A 26343-nucleotide genomic window follows, 5' to 3' on the forward strand; every position below is an offset into this window, starting at 1 on the left:
CCATTTGTGATTTTTTTTTGTTTGGATGTTATACAATAAGAAACGGGCGAGATAACGCATACTTCCTTCACTGAAATTGGAGCTACGTAATAAATGGTTTGATTTCGAGAAAATTTGGGACCAATGGCTTGGCTACTGGAAAACTTGATTAGATGATGAGGGTAATAGGTGTGCTTTCGACAACTCCTAGTTTTTTGGGATTATTTTTTGTGAACTTTGGAATCTATGTTAGTCATCATAGCAGGAGGTGTTGATGCTATCGTTATAAAGTTATTATATTGTCTGCTCAAACGTTCAAATAGTGCTTTAGCTTTCTTGTATCTGTTTTTATAACTGTGACTTGTTTTCTGTCACTATACATGGATTTTGTGTTGTAAGCTGTGTATGGAAATATTGTGTACACTAACATCTTACATTATATAAGGTTTTTATTGTATAAACAAACTTTCCTATTGTACGTAGCGGATGATCTACAATAGAAAGAAATAGTTTTAATTTGTCATTAGTTTGTCCAGGGTAGTAGTACGTTAAATAATTTAAGAAAAAGGAAAAGATGATTTAAAACTTTTCGTGGTGAATAGGACTACGAGCCAACCCCATGGGTTTAATATTCTAAAAAATTGTTCATGGTTTTTTATCAAGGACGACAATATCATGGCATGTTCTTACACACATTCATTATTGCAATCATTAACTTTTTCAGAATTTAGTTAGAAAAAATATCAGGCCATAGCACTTCCTCGAAAATGTGCTCACAAATTATATAAATAAGATAAGTATTAACAGACTGGTTCAAAGTACCCAAAGACAGCTAGAATAAATATCAGAACGTTACTAAGACAATGTGTTTATGAAGTGTAAGGATGCTTAAGGGCGTTTTTTTTTAAAGTAACAGAAAAGCTAAAAGAGTCATTGCAAAAAGTAATTTAACTTAAAATGATTTAACGTGATACTCAATGTAATCTTACCTCATATGAGACGCAGCTGAAGGATTGTTGCAGATAATTGTTTCAAATAGTGAGTGGGGCTCATTGGGTGACCTGTTTATTGGGTTATAAAATTGTGAGAAAGACTGAGAGGCTAGAGGGGTGTAAACGGTGCTAAACTAAAATTAAAACCTGTATAAATAAGGTACACACCGATTGACTTTTTCCTTATTGGGGGAGGGGGGGCAGGGAGGGATAAAAATGTGGTAGAAAGACAATAATGGACTTTTTAAAATTAAGAGGTAAGGCAGACAAAAGTAAAGGGTGTAGTTGATATAACAAAAGTGAGAACTAAGGAACATAACGTACAAACTAGAAAATTTTTATCCTAATCAAAGGGGTCGAAGGGAGATGAGGTTGTAGGAGCCCTCTAAATTACTATGTTATAATTAAAGATAGGGATTCGTGTGTGTGTGTATTTTTCTTTCTCTCTCTCTCTGTCTCTTTCTCCCTCTGTGTGTGTGTGTGTGTTCGTTTGTAGAGAGAAATGAGTAAGCATAGTAAGCGCGAATAAAATACAAACAAAATAATAATGTACTTATGATTGTCTGCTCTGTTTTGTGAAAATAAAGATAATTCATGAGGTTAACGATTCTTGCAGGTTGCGTCTATTTCTACTATTCATATTAGAAAATTAAATCTTCGATTGCTTAATATTTTTGAATCGTTTGTGTTTTTGTTTTTGTCAACTTTTGACTGCTTGATGAGGCTTTCAAAGTTCAATGGAACCGTTGCAGACAAATGTTGATACATTACTATCAACACTGTCTATATTTTATCCGTGCTTATCACGAACCCTTGTTCCCCTTTATTATAAAAATTGTAAGAAAATTAAATAATAATACGACATTTTAATTTGACTAGGATTAAAATACTTGTTAGTCATTTAACGGCATATGGCATTTAACAACATTCAGCATCAGATTTTTAGATAGTCTAGATAGATGTATTTAAAATTTGATTAGTTTCGCTTCTCTGTGGCTGACATATGAGAACGTATAAAAATATCATTTGATAAGACGTTTTTATGGTTGGTTATTAAGCGGTGGAGTGACAAATGTTATTTAACAACATCCAACATAAGATTTTTAGATATTTAAAGTTTTGATTGGAAGCACAAGCAAGTGCACCTGCATAATGCTATCTGACAGTAGAAAAATGCTAATAACTAGCGTTTTACGCTGACACTACACGCAACACCATGACAATATACCACTCGTTACACCAACAAGGCCGCCAATTTAGGCCAACCAGTATTTCCTGCCAAATCCTGAATAAGTAGACGATCTGCTACACTAAACGCAAACATATACTCTATATCATCCTACACACCCGTTCTGATAGGGCATTTAGCTAGAACCGAACGCTAACCCTATAGGAAATGCGAAAAAAATCAAGGTGAAGCCAAGGTTTGCAAGGCAGAATTTGTGACGTGGACATTAAGATAGTCTCAATAGATTCATTTAAAATTCAAACAGTCTCACCTCTCTATTAATGGGATATGAAAATGTATAGAAATTTTGTTTGATAAGACGCTTTTTATACTCAACATAAGAATCGATTAGTAAACGTGTGGTACACTAATGGTTTTGCCAATGTCTTCGATGTTTTCTGACTTAATTAAGTAATAACTGATATTTTTAAATTCTTTATGGTATTTAGTTTTGTGATTGTCAGGATAATAATCTAAAGGTGAAGGTGGTAATGTTTGGTCAATAGCTTAAGCGTTGTGGAAAGTATAAGTAACTGCGTGAATAAAATTTTTACTATGCCTTGCTAGGTGTTTTTTTTTATTTAAAAAAAATAGTAGCTTAGTAGACAGTGTAGAATTGAACTGATAACGTTTTTGTACTTCTGCTAATAAAGTTTAGTTTCGTTTTGTAAAGTAACATGTTTTTATTGTTACTGCTGAGTGGAACAATTTATATTGTAGTATACTCATCTACTTTTTTTACGAATTTAAAATTATAGAGACAAATAAAAGATTGGAATAAGCACTAATAAAATACAGACAGTGTTGATAGTAATGTATCTTTATTTGTCTGCATTATTTAATTAGGATGTTCCAAACCTTATGTAGCAAACTAAAGTTGAGAAGCACAAGCAGACGAACGATTGAAAATTATTAAGCAATAGAAAATTTTATTTTCTAATACAGATAGTAGATGTAGACGCAGCCTACAAAGATCGTGTACCCGATACAAAATCAAAAAGTTATATAAGTTGAACTGGAAAGCGATATTCTCAGTCACCAGTCAGATCAAAACTAAACTAACAGTTTAAAGTCATAATCGAGAGTGACACGTTACAAATAACAAATAGAAAGTGACAACAAATGCTAAGATGCAAGAATGATATAAATAAACACTTACAAAATAAACTATTGAGATATAGATAACATAAGATACGTAGAATTATTAATCCGTAAAAAGCTCGGTACACAGTATATGTCATATATAAGATGACAAGTTTAAATGTAAGACATTCAATTTAAATCCAAAGACTAAGTTAATAACTTCACAGAGTTTTTAAGGTCTTCTTCCTTTAGTATACTATTCTTGAACATAATATGAATTTTTTTGACAAACTACGCTTTTTCCTCATTGTTTCTCCGTCAAGTATTTTTGTATTGTCCTAATCAAACTCGTAATTGTTTTTGTTGCTCATAAACAACAAAATCTGCAATAATGCTTCTTTATGTTCGTTGTTTTATTTTTTGACTGTATTTTTGTCTCGCAAATGAATTAAGCTAGACAATCCTCACACAGTAAAAATTACTAAGCAACATTGACGTTTTCTTTAATTGATGTTAACTCTTTATCTGATTTTTAAAACAACTTAAATTTTTTCAATTTTTGGTAAGAGCTAAGAATTAAATTTTTTTTTAATATTGACGGATTGTGAAAATTTTGTATTTAATTAATTAGACAGATATTTAATAAAAATCACAAGTACTGGTACGTCCGTTACTTGGATTGATACTGCTGATTTCAGTAGTTTATATTATTTCAAAATCACGAACATGGTTTAATTTGTCGTTAAAATTGAACAGGTGAAAACTTTTGTCTAATGAACTTTCAAGAATGTTAATATTATTTTTGTGATGTTGGAAAGCAGATAATAAAATGGCTCTGTGTACACGATTGAGTATCATATTTTTTTCAAATAAGATAGTGTAGTTTGAATTTTAATATAATAATTCACCTGTGGTTGACCACCTGAAATCTACTTAATAATAATCATATTATTTACAGCAAGAAAAATGTCTAAGTCGTTAATTTTACTATCAATAAAAATTAATATGTCAATTTTAAATGCTCATTAAAATTATTAAAAATTTGTAAAACTGTTTAAAAATGTTGAGACCAAATGCACATAAGAGTTAAGTAAGGCCTGAGCATGAAATTCCTTTATAAGTTCTCTTAAGCAATCTGACTCGATATTATCCATACCTAAGTTGGAAAACATCGAAGATATTGGCAAACCAATTGGTATACCAATTGTCAACTTGTCAACTTTTATGTTGAATGGGAAAAACGTCTTATCAAATGATATTTTTATACATTCTCATTTGTCAGCCACAGAGAAGCGAAACTAATCAAATTTTAAATATATCTATCTAGACTATCTAAAAATCTGATGTTGAATGTTGTTAAATGCCATATGCCGTTCAATGACTAACAAGTATTTTAATCCTTGTCAAATAAGAATGTCGTATTATTTTCTAATTTTTTTACAATTTTTAAAATAAAGGGAAACAAGGGTTCGTGATAAGCATGCGTAAAATATATACAGGGTTGATAGTAATAGATCAACATTTGTCTCCAACGTTTTGATTGGATTTCGCAAGCCTTACAGAGCAGTCAAAAGTTGACAAAAACAAAAATACAGACAATTCAAAAATATTAAGCAATCGAAAATTTAATTTTCTTATATGAATAGTAGAAATAAGTGCAACCTGCAAAAATCGTTGTTTTTATTTTAACAAAACCTTACAGACAAACATAAATGCATTATCGTTATTAATGTTTATATTTTATTTGAGCTAACTATGAGCCTTTATTTCTCCTTACCCACAGAAAATCCACATGCACATACACATGTATCCCAATCATCGTTTAAGTAAAACATAGTAATTTAGAAGGCTTCTACAACCTTACCCCATTTAGAACCCCTTTAATTCAGGTAAAAATTGACTATATAGTTTTTTAATTTAATTTTTGTTAAGTAACCACACCCTCTACCTTTCTCTGCCTTACCCCTCAATTGTAAAAAGCCCATTCTCATCTTTTTACCGGCCTTTTAACTCCCCCCCCCCAAAATAAGGATACAATCGATCGATGTGTATCTTATTTCTACAAGTTTAACTTTTAGTTTAGCAGCCTTCACACCTCTCCATCCTCTCAGTCTCCTCACAATTTAATAGCCCAAAAACCAGGTCACCCAATAAGCTCTACTGAAAATTTGAAACAACTCATGCCAACCATGCTTTAGCCACATCTCATATGAGGTGAAATTGTATTGGTTATCGTGTCATTTTTAGTTAAATTACTTTTTGCAATCCTCCTCTCAGCTTTTTTATTACTTTTAAAAGTAACGCCCTTAAGCAACCTACTTTAAGAACACATTGTCTCAGCAACACTCCAATATTTATTCTAGGTCTTTTGGCTACTTTCCACCAGTCAGTTATTAATCATTTTGTTTATATAATTTTTCAATACATTTTCACGCGTTTCGCATGGTAGTTCTATGGTGTGCTATTTTTTCATTGAATTCTGGAGAAGTTTATTTATAGCATTATTAAATTTTTACTAATACATGATATGTTATTGTCATGCTTGTGTGACACCCTATGCCATATACTGAATACTTATTACTTCAAAACACAGAGCTTCGTTTTTAAATTATAAAAAGCTCAGTGATCTCGAACCATTGAGCGGTATACCTGATTCTACAACCAAGTGACGTATAACTTACTTCATTTGAAACAAGCTACCGTCGCAAGACTTGAACTACGCGTGCAAACTCAAACTATCTTTTAGAATGCTTATCTTAGAAAATGAATTTGCTCAAGTACCAAATAATGTGAATTATCAACAACTTTAACATTTTTTACTACGTATGTACACAAGAAATAACTTACACAATTTCAACAGCAACTTGTATTTAATGTAAAATCCGAGAGTCCGAGAGATCGAAAGTTTTAACCATTAATTACTGTAAAATTATTGCACCACGACTGTGCTCGTGTCAGTCAAGAGTAATTAGGTTAAGCTCTGATTGGTTGTTCAGATCTCCAACTTAATGCGTCCTCCTTGAACGCAAGAGTATAAAAACTCCACGCACATAACAATATTTGCCTTTTCTCTTTTATTAAGTGCTCCAAAGTAACTATAAAGGTTGGGAAGTGAGTTCTGTTGCGTCCTTTGAGTGGATGTAAAATTTAGTTTAGTGATTAAGCTACGTGTTAAAAGCGTGCACTTCAAGCAAATGTGAGACTTCTTTCGGTGACTAAGCTGTGTCAGAAAAGCTCAAGCAAACCAGGCCACTGTAAACTCGCCTAAAAAGTGAACTAAAGAAGAACAAGAAAGAAAGGACCGTCAACTTGGGTTCCAATGTTAAAAGCAGAAGCCCAATTATTGTTATGCGAGTGCTCTCATGTAGAATTAGGAACATCATTGCTGTCAACCTTGTAAGATCTTCCGACTGCGTGCGCGCAAGCAGTGGCTAACTAATGATCAAAGAAGTAAGTTAAGTTAAGGAAACTATACATTGTATACTATTATAAATGCGAATCCAAAGTTTTATTATTTATACTACTTGTAAAATTAACTATTTCTGGCTTTTCTAAATTTATTAAATCATCAGATAAGACATAACTTGGTTGTTAATTGAATTAGTTTTCATTATTCAAAAACATTCAATCGCTAAATTATTTGAAACATTTCAAGATCTAATAATTCGAATTGATTGACACATAATTCTTACCTTAATGAATAAATTGAATATCAAGGAAAAATAAAATAGACACTGTATTACAAAGACCTTTACAAGGACGTAAGATGAAAAGATGAACAAGGTACGCTACTACCGTATGACATAAGACATAAACTCGAACAGTAAGTTAACGCCAGCTCAGCGCACACCACTCCATACATATTGCTTGGTGAAACTTAACTAAGACTTACACGATGCATATATTAATAGAGCTTCAGCCCCTGCGTGCTCATTGTGCTAACCGATTTTCAAACATCAGTTCAAAACTGTATTTTCTTAGTTTGCCTTTTGTAACTCAAAAAATTTCAAAATCTTTGTCAAGTAGTTTAAGACTTTAAAAAGTCCTTTAGATCTAACAAATACTACATTACAAATTTATGAGACAATTTTTTTGCCTCATTTCTAATCTTACAAAATGTCTAAAAATAAATTAAATCTGTTTCATGATATACTGAGGTGAACTTTTATAACTGTTTTATACTGCCTTATTTCACAAACAAACTAAATTATACTGTATTTTTTAATAAAAATCTCATTTTAATGTATGTTATTATGATCAATTAAACATCTTTTGTAAATAGGAAATTTTTTTTCAATTACTAATCCATTTTGAAAAATTATATTGGTAATATTAAAAAATTCAGTTCAAACATTAATAAATGTGTATTTAAATAATGTGTACACTAACTTCTTAAATCATACAAAGGTTTTAGTGCATTAACATTCGTTTCTATCATACGTTGCGGATTACCTTAAAAAAAAAAAAGGTTTAAATTTGTCATAAGTTTGTCCAGTGTGATAATATGTCAAATAATTAAGGAAAAAAAAAGGATAATTTATAACCTTCCGTGGTGAATAGGACTACAAGCAAAGTCTATAGTTTTAATATTCTACAGAATTATTCGTTGTTTCTTAATCAAGTGTTACGTCCGAACTTCTATAAGTAAAGGGTGGAGCTCGTAGATTAGTTCTACAAACAAATAAATTTAATTTTTGTTTGACAGGAACCAGCTTTCGGTCCAGAGGCCTTATTTGCTTTTACTTTCAGTATACTGTTCTTTAAAATCTTTGACTTGGCATTGTGGTGTTAGGTTTCACCAAGAAATATGTATGGAGTGATGTACGCTGAGCTGGCGTTAACTTACTGTTCAAGTTTATGTCTTATGTCATATGGTAGTAGCGTACCTTGTTCATCTTTTCATCTTACGTCCTTGTAAAGGTCTTTGTAATACAGTGTCTATTTTATTTTTCCTTGATATTCAATTTATTTATTAAGGTAAGAATTATGTGTCAATAAATTAGAATTATTAGATCTTGAAATGTTTCAAATAATTGAGCGATTGAAATGTTTTTGAATAATGAAAACTAATTCAATCAACAACCAAATTATCCACACAACCACACAAGCATGACAATAACATATCATGTATTAGTTAACACATCATATATTATCGCTACGTACGCAGACATAATATAGGTACCGTGTTCTTGTGGGATTGCAGAGCCTGATTCGGAAGCCAAAGGACGAAAGTTCAGTTCTCTGTCAATGCAGCTTTTTTTTAAATAAAATTATTTTTAAAACACATTAGTATCCGTATTTAAAAAAAAAATATCCGTATATATATAAACTATATATTTCTAAATTTTCTAATAGTTACACATTTATTTCCTGAGCATATATTTATAATACATATATTTTTCCTTCTTCTCTTACGTTGATATAAAAATTGTTTCTGATCAAAGTAAAAATTACTATGTCGAATAGCAAGTTTTAATATAATCTCGTTTTACTATGTAGCATAGTAGTTTGTATAGTGTGTCTGAGCTTTCCTATAAAATATGGTAGTTTTTATTATAGTTGCAATACTTTTTTTAACACAACTTTTCTCAGCGTATGTAATAAATGAATGTATTTATATATTGATTATAAATAATATTTCTTCCTATCGTTTATGCATATCCTTAAATCACATGCCCGTTGTTACTGCATATTAGCTGCTCAGAACAGAAGTACTTTAATACCTTACAATATATAAATTATTTCCTGAGTCGAATGCAAACGAGACAACCACTGAAAAAATATTTAAATACTTTCGTATCAGTAGAATCAAAGTACCTGCTAGTGAGTGAAATGTAATAACAATCGGTTAGTTATAATTAAGTTACCAAAAAATTAAACTGCATTTTAATTCATGACATAGTATTATATTTTACCTGAATTTTCAAGTCCATGTCACTTTCAAAGATTTGTGATGCTGTTTGAAAGCGCCCAAGTAAAGACCTTCCATCCGTATCGGAGCTATGAATAAAAATAACTTTTAAGTAATTAAAATACTTTAATAACTCTACCCATACATCAGCTTGATGAGAATATGGAGGTACTGTTCGTAAAAATGACACGTGAATATTCTGGAACATAAAAAAATAATTTTTTTTGGTTTTTGTTATTTAAAATAACTTTCGATCAAATCTTATGATTAAAATAGATCCAAAATGATATAACGTATATGAACGAAAAAATTTCTGCCATTGTTAGGACAGAAAACTATTCATCGCAGTATTTTATTTAACTAAATTCTCATTCATAAACTGTATGCGGTTTCTCCAACGCAAAAATGACTTTAACATTTTTTTTTTTTTTTTTTTCCAAATAGATCTAAAACGAACTGAAAAGAAGGTTAAAATCTTAACAATAGAGAAAAACCACACCATTACTTAGGTTTTCTAATGACTTAAAATTATAAAACTGCGTTAAAAACATGGGTTGGAAACAGTATGCACTAATTTTTTTTTAATTTTAAACTAATGCTTTCTTCTTGTATCTTTTTAAGGTTATCTATACCTTAAATAGTAAATACTAATGACTGCCATAAGAACCATAAATTAATAAATAATCTTGAAGTGAGAATTCGGAAGCCCCCACAATTATTTCATATTTTATGCTTCTTTAGGTGGTGATTCTGATGAGGATAAGCAAACAGTTTCCAAATCAATCTACTACTTCAACCTTGATATACACGCTTTTAATTCTTGCACTGCTAAAAGAGAACACTAGTTGAATTTCTTTATATTTCACATGGAATACAATAAATTACGAATCTTTTTGATAAACATGTATCTATCTAATAGCAGGATAAATATTTATCAAATTGCTTGACTAGATTTGAAAGTTGACTCATTACAATTAGCCTTTTTAATAGGGCAACACTTTTGTGATTTGAACTATTGAATAACTAATTTTTATTGATATTTATGTATTATTTATTTTTAAGTGATTTTAATACTAATACATACATTAAATTTTTTTACATAGTTCATCACTAATATTACTAAAAAAAAGCTTAGCGGACCAAAAACTGTAAACTTACGTATGAATTTAAATAGAATTAAAATAAATTTACTTAATTTATGAGTACAAATAAGAGCACCCACTGTTTTTTTGATTCCATAAAATAATGTTTTAGTTTAGGTATTTTTATTTTCTTTATTTAAAAATGTTTTAAAACGAAAAACTAATTTATTAAATTAAAGAAATATTTGGCTAGTCTAAGGTCTACGAATCTGTGTAGGAAATTTTTCTTTGAATTTATTTAATAACGTTTTAGTTTTACTAAGTAAGTTTCTTTTTTTTATGTAACATCAGTGTATCCATTTTATTTGTCTTTTCCCTTTTCTTCAAAGTTTTCCACAGCGATTTTAAGAAGCACTGAAAGTAGAGGCCAATGTGCATCAAAAATAGAGATAAATAACCTATGAGGGTTGCTCGTAGCTGAAGTACTATGACCATACATGACTCACGTACGTGTACGCTGGTCTATGCTGACCGGAAATGAAAGGCAAGCAATATATTTTTTAAGCAGAGAAATGAAATGATTGCAAAAATTAGTAGATGCAAATGCTTAACTGTAAATAGCTGCGCTGAGACATAATATTGAATACATATATTTAAAAGCAACCCATACGTACTACACCGTTAGCAAACAGCTTTAATAACCTTTAAGGAACTATCCGATTTTCAAATGATTTACCGAGTAACCCTTTTTTATCGCATCAACAATTTCATAAATTATCTACACCACTCATTTGTAATTTAGTAAAACTTTGCTACTTCTTAAAATGTAAACGAAAACGGGAAAGCTATAGCACTTTCCCCTTGTCCGGACTTGAGGATGCCGAGGGAGAGTATGTATGGTGGTCCCAATATAAGTAACTGAATTTTCAAATCCCCAGGGCACCACGTGCCGACTTCCTCTTCAATGAGTAGGCAAAGAGAAATATCTTATCTGAGCATGTTACATATATTTAAAAACATATTTGTAACTAACAACGGATAGAAATAACTGACAAACCTAGGTAAGTTAACAATTGATGGCTTAGGATAGGCGCCACACTTTTTACTATCATTACAAATACCATTATTATTATAGCGTGGTTATTATTATTCATTATTATTAATACCATTACTGTAACTATAAATTTTGTAGCAGCGGCCACCACCGCTGCCATTTAGTTCACCGCTTACAGTTTTCAAGGTTTCTAGTTAACACTATTACCATAACGCACCGATCTTTTATTCAACAAACATTTAGACCAAATACGAAACGATTTTCACTGCTCTTTTTGCTACGAGTTCAGCTAAATGAACGAATAGTGCTTAACATAAGTAAAATTTAGATGTTTCATCTTGATGTTAATATTAAGTTACATGGAAAATCTGTAAAATTTGGATGTAAAAGGGAGAGGAAAGGCTCAAGTGAGTTCATCACCCTCCCCTCTCTTGACGCATGTAGGACAGCAAGCCAGATGTGGAAAGTGCCAATTTTTGAGTGGCTAAACTGGAGCAGTTCTAGCCAATTAGATCTTTGGCTATTGTCTTTTCCCCCAAGATTTTTCCCAGCAAGCTTTTCTGCGTCGTTTTCCAGCCAGCGCGTGGAAGAGGTCCACCACTCCTTATAAAAAGGCCTAAAGGCCCAGAAACAGGTAGTTGATTTTTACCCTCGAACGATTGACTAGGTAGTTAGAGTTCATCTCTGCTACGATACGGTCCTCCACGAGTGCGGTTTTAACTTGAGCATCAGGCACCTTGTGCTAGTTTGCCACGTGTATGTTCTAATACTTAAAATAAAAGTAAGTTTTGTAAAGTATTGAAATAGGTTACCTTGTCTTTTCTCTTTTGTCACGAATAAAGTCTGAAAGTCAGCATAATTACCTATTACGGCATCGATAAGTTCTAAAAACCACGGGATTAAGTAATTGAGTATTTTTGGGCAAAATCTCGGACAATCGACTTTACTCAGCACAGTATTGGTGGCTCCTAGACCGGTCGCGAACTTAAACTCATAAATCACCCCCTTGTGTCAAATCTAGGGCAATCACCTCTACTCGGGATGGTATTGGTGGCTCTTAGGCTGGTCGCGAACTTAAAAACTTAACCTAACCCTTTGCGTAACGAACAACTAACTTTACTCGTTATGGTACTGGTGAGCTATAGATCGCGAATGGGACATCATTTGACACATCGCTCCGAGCGATGTTGATAACCCCATGGCGCATCGCGAACGAATGCATCGAGATACTGCATGGCAACCGCTTCGAACCATCCAAAACAGTTGTCTTTTCACCTTTTCGAATACCTCATCAAACGACTTTACTAACTACCACCTCACTTGCCACGTACGTACCCAGTACGAATCCCAAGTTATTAAGCGCAAGCTGAGACTTAAATAATACGTTGCGCCGATGTAACACTTAAAAACGTAAGATTTTAAAAACATATACACCCAAAATATTCTAATTATTGAATTAATCAGATACTTTTATTTTATTCAAACCTAAAAACTACTACATTGATTCAAAGAAGCAATCGACCAGTATAAAGTGTACGAGTACGAGTAAAAAAATTATTTTTTTATTTAATTAAATAAGTTTTTCCCCCTTCTAATTTTGTTGCTTTTATTTTATAAAGTAAGATTTTAAAAAATATGACCGGGTCATTTTTCATTCTAAGCCGAAAAATACCAAAACTCGACTCTATGTAAAATTTTATGTTTTAGGCTTATTTTAATGCCCTGTGTACGTGTGTTCGTTTTTCGTTATGTTTCATGCGAGGAAAGAGGAGATGACAACGGAGACATATAGCCAGTGAGGCGAGCAAAGAGATGCGTGAGCAGGAAAAGCGAAAATAATAAGAAGAAATGTGTAATTAAAGGACTATGAGTGATGTTAACGTTAATACCGTGTGCGTGGATATATCTATACGTGTATATTTTAGTGGGAATCGGTAGGTTGGTAGAAAAATAAATGATTTGTCGATTTGTAGCGATTATTGTAATTATTCATTGTATTTTTACTGTGTCTTTTGTAAAATTGTAATGTGCCGGGAATATAGGGAGTGTGTGTATATACGTATAGTTAAGGGGGAAACAAGACGTATGCGAGCTAGGTTGTATGAGAGAAGTAGGGAAAAGAAAGATAGAAGAGATTTCGAAGCATTAGGACGCGAGCAGCGAGACTGAGAGGACTCCTTGACGGGCCTTCAAGAGGGAAGGATATAGAGCGTGTCTGCCATCGAGACGTCGTGCAACCTACGTCCGTCACCAGCTCATGGTGATCTACGGGAGGCATCATCTGTTCCTGGCTGAAGATTACGCAATTAAGAAAGGCAGAATGGCAATGGGCGACATCACTCGGACACGACGCCGATAACTTTCCTGGAGAAGCTGGTCTGGAGGCGTTGTGCATGGTAAGGTTAGCGACTATTGGGGAAGTGAAGGAGAGGGACATAGTATGTGGCACCAAGATGAGGTTGTGTGGGTGTATAACGTGTTGAGGGAAAGGGTAAAAAGCGAGCGTGTGGATAAGTGTGTATAGTTAACGGTACTGTGGATTTCTTCGTGGTTGAGGAGAAGATTAAGAAGTGTACGCGAGGGGTCGAAGTTGCTGAGAGAGTGAGAGAGCGAGAGGGAGTGAGAATAAGGTAGAAGAGAGAGAAACACGTACGTGAAATTGAAATCAGGTTGTCCGAGAGGAAGACTTTCGGATCGGGAAAGAGAGCTTGGTGGGCGTGATCGCTTTAATCGCGGGTGAGTTGATGCATTCGGGATGACGGAAAACTGTAGCACTACGCGTTAAAAAGGTATCAAACGTGGGTGTGTGTGTGTGCGTATTCGAGGAGCTGTCTGAGCTCGGAAGTCGGTGAGAGGCCGCTTGCCCATGACATCAGGGTGAGGAGAGAGCGAGCGTATCCAGAGTCATCTGAGCTTTGGTAGTTGGCAAGAGGCTGCCTGCCTTTTGTAATAGGACGAGGAAAGAGCGTGCGTATCCAGAGTCACTTGAGCCTTGGCAGTTGGTAAAAGTTTGTCTATCTGCTACAATAGGACGTAGTAGAAAGTGTGTGTGTGTACGCGTTCACAGCGTCGTCTGAGACTCGGTAAACTGGAGGGTGAGGCCAACGGTAGGACTCCCTGTGACAATAAGTGTGTGTATTTACAGCGTCGTCTGAGACTTGGCAGACCAGCTGGTGAGGCCTCCGGTAGGACACCCTGTGGACAATAAGAGAACGTGTCACGTGTGTTCTTATTGCCGAGTTGATGCGTGAGGTAGCTCGTGATCAAAGGTGTTGCGTTGTGTCCAACTGTTCTCGTGATCGAACCGGGTTGTCATTATCTCGGAGCGAGCCATTCTCTAGGTTAAGTGCGTGTGCGTATAGGTGTAGGTAGGGGTTTGAATGCGGGGTATAAGAGCAAAAGTGTGCGTATACTTCGAATTCTTAAGAAGTTTTCATCTATTGTAAAAGAAATAAAGAGTAGTCTAAGGGTAAAATTTGTGTTAGTGTATTTACTTGTATAAGTGTGCAACAGTTATATCCTGGTCACTTCCTTCAGGAACTGCCCGCCTCCCGACGGACAGTCCACAGTGGGGCTTCCTCTAGGTAAGGAGTCTACATAAGGACAGCAGAGCTGAGTCAAGCCAAGGTGTTGGAGAGAGTATTGGTTCGCAGAGTTTTGTCGTTTTAGGTGTTGTATGTGATCGGAGATGTTTTAGTGCATTGTATCAGAACGGCTTTGCGTTGACGTGAAAACGTCGATTCGGGGCTGAAAATGCAACGTTACAAGCACATTTACGTGAAAGATTTTTATTATTAAGTAGATAAAATTCTGACTAAAAAATTCATGACTACTGCATTGAATTGAAAAAATATTTGACTTGCCTAATATGTACAAATATGAGCATAATATTTTTACTTAATTTAATTACATAATGTTTTAGTTCAATAATCTTCGTTTGATTAAAAAAAACAAGACTTTAAAATTCCTTTACATAAAATGTTATCATTAAATTTATATAACGCTAATAGTTAAATATTTTTCCGATCTCATGCCTTCGAAATTTGTGTGAGATATGAAATTTTAGTCGTTTCATTGCAAAAAATTTTTATTGTTAGTTAAAGTCCAATTAATACTAAGGTTTTAGCGAGGCTAAGGCTCATAAAAGAAACATTTTATCGTATATCTATAACCATGAGCACCCTCTCATCGGCAATCAAAAGTGATATTTTTTTTGTTTAACAATGTTAATACATATCTGCGCTAAGAACGTCTTTGTTGGTCACTGTATTATGTGAATAACTTTTTACAGGTGAAATCTGCCGTCTTTTACTGTGCTTCTTTCTTTCTTGCTCAGAGCCGTTTTTACAGTACGAAAAAAAATTTAGCAAGTGTGTGTTATTACTTTTAACTTTAAATTAAACGAAAGTCTTGATGTCATGATGTTCTTTGCTCTGATCTATTGTTCGCAAAAATTTTTTGCTATCACATAATGGCTGATGCTGAAAAGAAGAACTATAAAGTGATCGAAAGTTATCGCAACACGTATTGAAATTTGAAGGTAAGTAATTGCAAAGCTTATGATTTTGTTACACTTGAGTGTATACTTAAGATACGAAGAGAAGGAATCTATAAAGTTATTCATGTATGTTATTTTTACTGGAAATCTCATAGTCATCCTAGTGCTGAAACGGCTTTTGTTTACTTTTAATGCCATGCCGCATTTTTAACACAAAAAGCCAATCGTATCGTATAAGAACTAGTAAATACGTGCTTTGTTGATTGTGTAACGATGCCTTGTTCTTCCTTTAGTTTTTGCTTGTGTAGCCCAAGATATGAATAAGAATATTTAGCTATCCTTAGCTTAAGTAAAAGTGCGAAATGAAAACTCCCGATATGAATATTATAATTTTACTTAGTTAGTTTTGCTTCACATCAAAACATAAGATTTTTAAAACACAAATACTACAAATATTTTTATGTTTGGATCAATCAAATACTGACTTAAAAATAAAAACTGCAGCATTGAGTAAGAAAATCATTCGAGTAATAAAAGACTTAAGCATATGTGTACGAAGTATTTTTTTAATTTTATTAGGAAATATTTTAGTTAAACTATTTTCTTTCGCTTCACTTTAAAACGTAAGATTTTGCAATAGATACTCATAAAATACTGTTATCGTTAGCGAATACGAGTAGAAAACATTTTGTGGAATTATATTAAATCATGTTTTAATTTTAATTTTTTTGTTAGTTTTACTTAAAAATATATCATTTTTATGTGTACATTCCCATACATAACTTGTATGATTGAATGAACTAAATACTGCTGTTAAGATTATGAACTATTGCATTAAATCAAGGAATATTTATTCGAGCGTAGAAAAGTCCCTAATATTTCTTGAGGCCAAAGAACTAACGATTCAAAGAAACTAATTTCTTTTGTTGTACTAAGAAAAGTACAGATTTATTTTCTCCGTCTCCTAGCCAAAAGTACGTATCTCATGGTCGGTCTGCTTGGCAAGAAAGAGTCTCTTTTGTTTACAGTCAAGACACAACTTTCTTCGTTTCGAGCTGAGACCAATTGACCTAAGTTTAGTATCGCAGCAGTATTTTATGGAGTTGTGTGTTTACGAATTATGAGATAGTTGAGGATATCGTACAGTAACAAAATCAAAAAAAGTAACAAAAAATACAACGGCGATCCTCCGTAATTAATAAATATAAACCATTATTACTGTTAAATAATAAAAAAACAAAAAACTTGTTTTCGTAGTTCATTAAAATTTAGATGGTTATATTTTAATTAAACCATTATTACTGTTAAATAATAAAAAAACAAAAAACTTGTTTTCGTAGTTCATTAAAATTTAGATGGTTATATTTTAATTTCTTTGTGATTTTGTGTCAATTCCTATGACTTCATTTTTTATTTTGTTAACTTGTGCATGTGCTTTTTGACGCCCACCCCCGACCTGCAAGGCATCGCCTTCGGCTCGGCCGTTGCAGGGTCCGCGGGCGTCAACACACACATGCACGGCAGCGCAGCAGCAAGCATAATCGAGCAACGAGCTGTCAGCTCGTAAGCTCACACTGGTAGCGCATACATCCCTAATACCTATACATATCAGCATATGCTGTATGTACAGGTATTATTAATTAAAAACGTTCTTTCGGCTAGGGGAGGGAGAAAAGTACTATGCGATACTCGGCCGGACAGTTTGAGTCAATGGCATGCGACTCATGACGGCCTCGGCTTCGCCTCGGCTGTCATAACCTCGCAGCCATAAACTCCAACTTTCCGGCCTAGTGTCGTAATCTACTATAGTATATTACGCTACGTGGGAGAGAAGTAAGCTTTCTCTCCCGCGTATGAATTTCCACCCAAGGCGCCTTCTGCTAAGAGTGCGCTTGCGCGTCCATCACGTAGGCATTGGTGATAGATATAAAGACTTTATTATACGATACGAAGTCAACCAGATACCAAATGCTCGCTTATTACAAAAAGCTCGTTCAGTACTGAAAGCCAAGACCATTCGTCACTTTGCACGAACGCAAGTAAAAGAAAATTACTGAAGAATGACCGTGTATAGTTGAAAACTGTAATGATCATGCTTACTATTTTAAATAACTACGTCAACTAATTAAATGTTTATTTTTGACTAAGAATATTGTGCTATTCCACCACGGTAAATAATTTGCAAAAAATGTTATAAAATATTTTTGTAAAATTTGAAGTAATTAAGTAATTTAAAATGTTCAGTCTAAAAACACACACTCACGCTAATACAAAAGTTAATAGGTTATGGCTGTATTCTACAACATTAGAAATATTTGCGGAATGCAGCCTATATACAAGAGTACTTATTGTATACCTATATCAGTATGCTCAAATGTTTAGAGCGTATCCTTCAGCGGGAGAAAAGAATCTTTTTTCTCCCGGAAAATAGGAAGAAAAGGCGTCTTTTGGTCTAGGGTATAAGAGAACATATTTCTTATCGTCGTATTAATTGAATACTCATTTACAAACAAAAAACTGCAGCATTAAGTCAAAGACGTATTTGATTAGCTTCATCTGCAGGGATACGAGTACGAAATATTTCTTTGGTTTGGTTATATAATATTTCAGTTAAACTAATTTTGATTGTTTCACTTAAAGTGTAAGACTTTAAAAATGAATGTTTCATGAAATATTACTATCATTGAATATATAGCTTAGTGTTTTCAAAACTAAAAAGTGTAACATTGAATTTAATTGTATGCAATTTTGATTAAATAATCTATCACTTTTAAATAGTCTTCCCCACAAAATATTTTATTCATTTTAATAAGAAAATATTACTCAACTTCTTTATTAACTGACTCTTACCTTTAGATCATTTGGGTTCAATTTTAATTTCACATTTAATGCAGTTAACCAGTTTCTGTGTAAACTATTTATTTTGTCTGTATAGTATAACTGTAAAAAATTTTTGGGATCAATTAATTCATTAATAAAGTCACACTGGATTTGTTTTATATTCATGTTATTTATATAAAAAATCCGTTCATAGCTAACTTTGTAAGGCCAATCATCTGGACATTGAATAAGTTTTAGCTGACTGACTCATGTGGTATATATGAGCGTGGCTTTGTAGAGTTTACACTTAAATGCTTACTTTTGCTAAAAATCATTTAACAATATTGTTTCTATAATGTGCTTCAGTTTGGACGTCAAGAAATTAGTTTTTCTATTTATTTAATCATGTAGAAATATTGAGTGTTGCTTGTAACAACCTAAAAACTACATGTTTGATAAACAATACTTCATTCGTTTGTTACCCTCAATCTTCAACTTCACAGCACTGAGTTTTTTTCATGTCAAAGTTAATAGATGCAATGCAATAAGAAATTAAAAATTATATGTTAGAAATTAGAAATTATAAATTTAAATGGAGTGGGCATGATATACCTGTGAGGCAGGTGGAGCACGGCTAGTGGCTAAAGCATCTGCTGTGTGAATCAACTGCTGGTCTCGCCTAACCTAGTTTGTATGTGAACAAAATGAGTTAGATGGAAGCAGTGCAATATATTCATATATAATTTGTGTACAATAAGAGTGCAGTCAATTTTTATTTAAAATAAAAAGGTTTTCATACGAAAGTTTTTGTCTCAAATTAATAAGCATGGTTATAACCTATATACAAGAAAAACAGATAGTAAGACATGGGATGACGTTCAAATGTACTTGACTATGGCCAGTGTACTTGAACGGAAAACTTACAAGGATGTTGTTAGGGATGTTGGCATACCCAGGTCTACTCTTCAGAAAAAAGTTAGACACTTTATAGAACATCCTTCACAAACTGATGAAAGTTGAAGCAAATGGATTTTTAATGCTTCAATACTTCTTGGCACTACAGTAAGCTGAATGAATTACTCTGATATTACCTCTGATTAGAGCTGTTGGATTTCTACGTATTTTTACTGATAAACAGAAGGAAGCTTGAGCTTGCTATGAAACGGAGATGGAGACTAAATTGCTCAGACTTTATAGAACTGAAGTATGGCTTCGTACATTAACTGCCAGACATGAGTTGTTTTATTTAAAGGCAGAGCACACGTCTTCAGCTAGAGCTACTGGATTTAATAAGAAAGCTGTGGGAGAACTTTTTGCCCTACTTAAAGATATTTTTGACAAATATGAGTTCACAGCTAATATAATATTCAATATCGATGAGACAGGTATATCTATTGCGTCAAAATCATTTCCAAAGCTGATTTGCAAAAAAGGTACGAAGACAAGTTAGTGGACTGACTACTGGCGAACGAGGTAAAAATGTAACATTCAAAGTTTGCAAGTTAGCAGCAGTAAATGTGATGCCACTAATGCTCATATTTTTTCGAATAAAAGAAAATACGGAACTCTTACGTGATCCACCACCTGGAACTTGGAGAGAGTTTCACACAATACTCGGTACGTGCAAAGTGGCATATTCACTAGATGGTTCAATAGGTTCATAGAGTTTTTTAAGCAACTACCCAGAACCCAATTTTGTTTCTCATTAATGGCTATCCCTAGCACTGCAGTCCAATAAAAACCAATAAAATAAAAATTTTTTAAGACTGTGATGTGTGCTTGCACCGGTCATTTCATATAAAATTCATAGCAAATCAAAGATTTATTTGTGTTTATGGGAAATACCTTATATTTAATCAATGTGATTTTATAATGATATGCAAATATTTAATTAATAAGAAATGTAGCTGTATACATAACAAACGACTTTTACAGGAGTTGATGGGAAACATATCAGCATTTATTAAATACTAATAGATTGTATTGGATTTTATTTGACTGGAAAAAAAAGACAGGGCACTGAATTATTACTTTTATAATAGTCTACTAGAGAAGCCCAGTAAGAATTATATTCATCTTTATTGGTCATAGTGATTACGTCATTAAAATCATGTTTTTGTTGGATTTTATGCTAATTTAATTTAACTATTTTTATAAGACAGTACTATCATTTTAACAAACTATCGAGAAGTAAATCAATGATTTGTTGGTGTTTACGGGAAATACCTTACAATTAATTAATGTGATTTTATGACAATATGCAAATATTTAATAAATAAGAAATGTAGCTGTATACACAACGAGCGAGTTTTATTGGAGTTTATGGAAAATATATCAGTATTTATCAAGAGTTCAATAAGCCTGTACAGAATATACAGTATCCTATAAGCTTTGTCCAGTAAATGAATGGTTGTGGACTTGTGGATATTACTGCATAATTAATTTTTATTTGACTTTACAGGTGTATCTAAAATCTAAAAGTTCAAACTTATCTTTGTATTGGAATTTGCAAGGAAAATCCGAAATTGGCACGATACTTTTGTGGAAATATTGGTTTTTACTATAGATCACAGCGATGTGAGGCATTGATATTATTGGTTCTTATTGAGAATCCCTGCCCAATTTCAATTGTAGTTGTTTGGTACTACTACATTAGTGTATTTGTTTTCTATTATGATTTTTAACAGCATTTGTACTACTATGTGATCAGTTTCTTGTGGATTCTTATCGTCATTTGTAGATATACCTGTAGCTCTCCTTTTGGCTGATGAAGTTTATTGGAATTTGTAAGAAAAACGTGATTTCTGCGCACGATTGTTTAAAATCTGTTGGAACTTATTTTACTTAACAGCTATTTATATGATTATTTCTATTGGTTCGTATTAAGTAGTATACAATTGTATTGAAAACTGTATAAGATTCGATGTTAGACAAAAAATTATTTACTGAAGAAGACAATATATTAAACTAAACGTAAAATCGATAACAAAAAATAATTTATTTAAAAAGTACTGCAAATAATAATGACTGACATGAGTCTGTCTATAGTTTTACTATTTGTACGCATTTACATGTAAGTTTTATTGCCAAAACCGGATAAGTATCAATAAAATTTCATTAGCTATAAGCGCTACTTGTACAATAAACAATAGACAAATAATCCAACGTACAAATTACAAAAAGTGCGCATAACATTAATTAGATTAGTTACATATAATATGCAACAATTACCTAATGAGATTAATCAACTATATATGCTATCAAATGGTGATTCTCAAATTAAAACACAAATGACTGATGAAGACAATATAATTATGAGTCAAAATATTTCTAAATAGTTGTATAGAAATAAGAGTTGACTAATTATTCCTATAAAATTGAGCTTATACTAAATTCCACTTTTCTAATAACTTTTTAACTATTTCCCACAATAATGTATAGGCTGTATACAATATAGGCTGTGAACAACAAATATTAAACATTAGTTTACGTAGATATTTATTATTTAGCAAACTCAAAAGCGATAATTATTAGAAAACATTACGTGGAGGAGAATTAAAGCTTGTTACAGCATACATGCGAAATTGAAATTAACTATCATTCTAAGGAAAAACAAAGTTTTGGATAAAAGGATCGATGCCTAAAAATTAAATACAATTTGTAACAAAATAAATTTATGTACACTGATAAACCGGGAGAGACAAATAAATTCCAATAGATTACGGCCATCATCGGCATTTGCACTCGTATACCCCAATTTGGATGTATGGAATTCTAAACGTATGTTAACTTTATGAGCATAGTTGAAAAGTGCACTTTTGTTTTTAATTGCAATAAAAGAAAAGAAAAAAAAAAAAATTACCTGATATATTTGACACATTTGATAGAAGATGCATAAGCCAACGATCTAAGATAATATTTTTCAGTAAAAATTTTATTGGTTATTAATAAGAAAAAGTTATTAAAATATCCGTTACCAAGTAACTATAAACGCACATGAAAAATACGATGAGATTACCAATGGGAATCGTCACTTCAAAATCAAAAATAATTTTAAAAAAATGTATGTACATTGATAAATCAGGAGAGACAAATAAATTCCAATACATTGTTCAGGCTATTGGCTTAATATCTGTTATTACACCCGTAAATTCCCAATTAGTCGTATAAACTTGCAAACGTTTGATAATATCACAAGCATGGTTACAAATTGCGATTTGACTATAAAATACAATAAAAAAATTATAAGAATTATCTTATAAAGTCTTCCAATGGTTCAACAAAATTCTTTTCAGTAAATTTATAGGGTTATTACTCATAAAAACGTATAAAAATTTTGTTAACGAATAGCTATAAACACACATAAAATGTATCATAGGATTACCTCATACGATTAGATTCAATGTTATTCCTATAAACTTCAATAAACTATTTATTTGGCTCTGAAAATACGATCTTAAAAACTATTATTTGAAAAAAAATTATGGGCTTTTTACTATAAACTCGAATAAAATAAATTTGCCATATAAGTGGCTAATAGGAAACAACAAAATTTTTTTAGGTTCTTCATTTTGTGCAATTAAACTCACCATTTTTTTAATGGTTTTTATTGGACTGCAGTAATAGGGATGTCACTCACGTAAGGATCCTAAATATGATTGATTTGGCAAAAGACAATGGTGTTGTGATATTGTGCTTTTCACCCCATTGTATGCATAAAATGGTACCGTTAGATGTTGCATTTAATGGTCTATTTAATAACAGCTTTCTTAAAGAAGTACCCACTTTACACCGTGAAGGAAATTGAGTCATCTTGAAGAAGTTGTTTTTAATTTTTGAAAAAGCTTTCATCGGGATAGCTAATATGGAGACTACCATCAATTTATTCAAAAAATGCTAAGTCTATCCTTTTAATCCAAAGGTATTTTCTGATTCAAATTTTTTTGCTTCGAAGGATGTAAGATCTCTAAGTTTATGTTCTTCAAGCAATCCTAATATATATTATTGTTTTGTTACGAAGAGTTATGTTTCAGCCTACAATTAAAAAACCCATAATTTAACTTTTCTGATCAAGTTGTTATGAATGTATATTCTATAGTTTTTATTAAAAAAATAAGTATTTTAATAATTAAATTGTAGAGGCACAGTTAAGCATTAGAAAACTTTAGAAGTTTGTTCGAAGTATTATGAATTCTAATCGTGATTCATGTGTAACACAGGCTATAATGGAGAGCCTGCCTACTAAAGAGTCTACGAAAGCCAGTGAATGCAGTCAGATTTCCAGGCTTATCCAAAATTCATCGAACACTAGTCAAAACATGTCATAAACTGGAAATTACATTATAACGTCATACATTTTTTAAGGTAAGCCTATAATTAAAATTTGAGTTATACCTTGTGCTTGTATTATATTTTTCCAATGGAGTTATACTTGGAGTTATACACGTAAACGTAGGCTGTCTAGTGCCACTACTACTAGAACTAAGAAACTGCGCATACCTATTGAATCCTTAGACGACAATTTTAATTTACCGATGTCTGACGCTGATAAATTGATGTTTTTTTCTGGTCTCTCAAACACTAGTGAACATTTTAAGGCCAGAATATTAGAATCCTCAATAACTGATCAGCACACACAGCCTTTTTTTACTAAAAACAAAGTGGAAATATAGATGGAATGACATCTAAATCGATTAATTTATAGTTTCATGTATTGTTGAAGTGATAAAAATCGTTAGCATACTAAAAGTATTTGATTGTGATTTTATACTTCGATATGATTTAAAATTATTTATTATTAAGTTTAGTAACACCAATAACTCAATTTAAAACATGTTGAAAAATTATATTTCTAATACACAAAAATTATTCTTGTTAATTCAATTGTTTCTTCAGGTAATAAGATAGTATGATTAAAAACAATTTCACTCTTTCTTTTTTTTAACGAAGCTAAGTAGGTACACATAACATAACTACGTTATGATAACCATGCTATGCGTATCCTACATGGTACCAGTCTCCACCAACCAGTGGGATAGATGAATCAGTTTTTGAGCTTTTTTTTCATTTTATTAGTATAAAAGGTTAATTTGATAAAAATATTTTGATTTTAAATTATGATTCACTGTCTGCTCATCTTATTCTTACTATTTGTTTCTTTGTCAAAGTATTGTGTTATGTAATCATTATACTTGTTAAAGTTGAAGTGCCATTACCACCCCTTTCTCTCCTAAGTCTCTTTATTTTTACTTCATGAGACAAACTGCAATTGAAACTTAAATGTAACGAAAATTTCAAAACCAAAAAAGATCACGCAGTGATTCTGAGGCCAATGACACAGAAAGTTCTATAAGTTGAATTGAAAAACTGTTTTTTACAGCGTGATACATTAAGTTTACTACTTATGCATGGCTATAAGTGTATTAACATTACATGTCACGTTATCATAATGCCTATGGTGCTGCGAGAAAATCACCCATCTCCTCCCGAGGAGCATTACGTGGTAAAAAAGCACATGTTAAAATTCAGAGGTACTTCTTCGTCATAGGTGCACAGGCCAGGATTCAAACTCGGTCTCCCGCGCTCCAACTCGCAACCTAGCTGACCGAGCCACCACGTGCTTTGCGTATATACATTGGGGCGACCCAAAATTCTTAATTATTTGCGAAAACAAGATGTTCCTCTCAAGATGACCTCTGTAACTCAATTTCTTAAACTTCCATATGTAAAGTTCAGAAAAACTGCATTCTCAGTTTTTTAAATATTTTAGTGAAATTAGTGCTGTAAAGCAAAATTTTTTCCTTTAAGAAGGCTAATGCAACTTTTTTTTCATCTCCAAACGTATTAAAAAAAATATACATTTAAATGCAGTAAAAAAATTTAATAATAAAATGGCATTTTTTATGCTGTTTTTCACTGAAAAAAAAATTACATTTCAGTTTTAAAAACTTTTTTTGCATATTATAAACTTGATTAGATTTCATGATACATATTCTTACGTGCATACCTAAGTATAGTTAAAATTTTAGACTTAATGTAGACAATCAAGGAAGTGAAAATAAATACTTCCTTCACTTTTTTTACACGATTTATGAAAACTTCACATATCTCTGAAGAGAAATCTTACAGTATCTTTTTGTTATTTTGAATCGAAAGCTGAAAAAATGCTTCTAGTTTAAAGAAAAATTTGGCTTTGCAGGTCTACGGAGTCAAATTAAAAAGTCAGTGCATTTTCGGTTGCCCTGATGTAGGTACATAAAGACTTATAAATATGTACGTAGGTATTATAATAGTTTAATTGATTTTCTGGAGAGTGAAAGTAACCTTAAAACATTGAAAATTACGAGAAATAATTTCATGAAAAACAAAAACCAATCTGATTCATCGTAAATAATACTAGTTGAATTAAAACTGACTCAAATAAACAGTGTAGATTAATAATACTATGTATCTGACAAATTCTGCCGAAAAAGCATAAAACGTATGCTTTGAAACATTTCATGTTTTTAATTAATTTTACCCTATAGAAAATATGGTATGGCATAGTGTGGCATTTTGTTTCTAAAACTCTTTTTGACTACCCCTATATCAGAGACCTTTTTTTTTTTCAACTTTTTGCCTTCACCACATGGTGTGCAAGTCTTTCATGTGGGCCCCTTGCAAAGTTTACCTTAGACGCCTTGGAAGGATCTTTTCC

The 26343-nt window shown here is 32.3% G+C and overlaps 1 protein-coding gene across 1 annotated transcript in view; it reads right to left on the reverse strand.

The window, feature by feature from the left end:
- The window catches only part of Nmdar1 (glutamate ionotropic receptor NMDA type subunit 1), a 1366481-nt gene that overhangs the window by 1151634 nt on the left and 188504 nt on the right, over positions 1-26343 (reverse strand). The window contains exon 4 of the mRNA XM_089592421.1: positions 9198-9392. Within this exon, the coding sequence (XP_089448547.1) occupies positions 9198-9392 (195 nt within the window). The remainder of the gene's footprint in view (positions 1-9197; positions 9393-26343) is intronic.

Source organism: Copidosoma floridanum, unplaced genomic scaffold (genome assembly GCF_036245765.1).
Source record: "Copidosoma floridanum isolate Cflo_tuat_1 unplaced genomic scaffold, Cflo_Japanese_pri ptg000017l, whole genome shotgun sequence".
In the NCBI taxonomy this organism is placed as follows: domain Eukaryota; kingdom Metazoa; phylum Arthropoda; class Insecta; order Hymenoptera; family Encyrtidae; genus Copidosoma; species Copidosoma floridanum.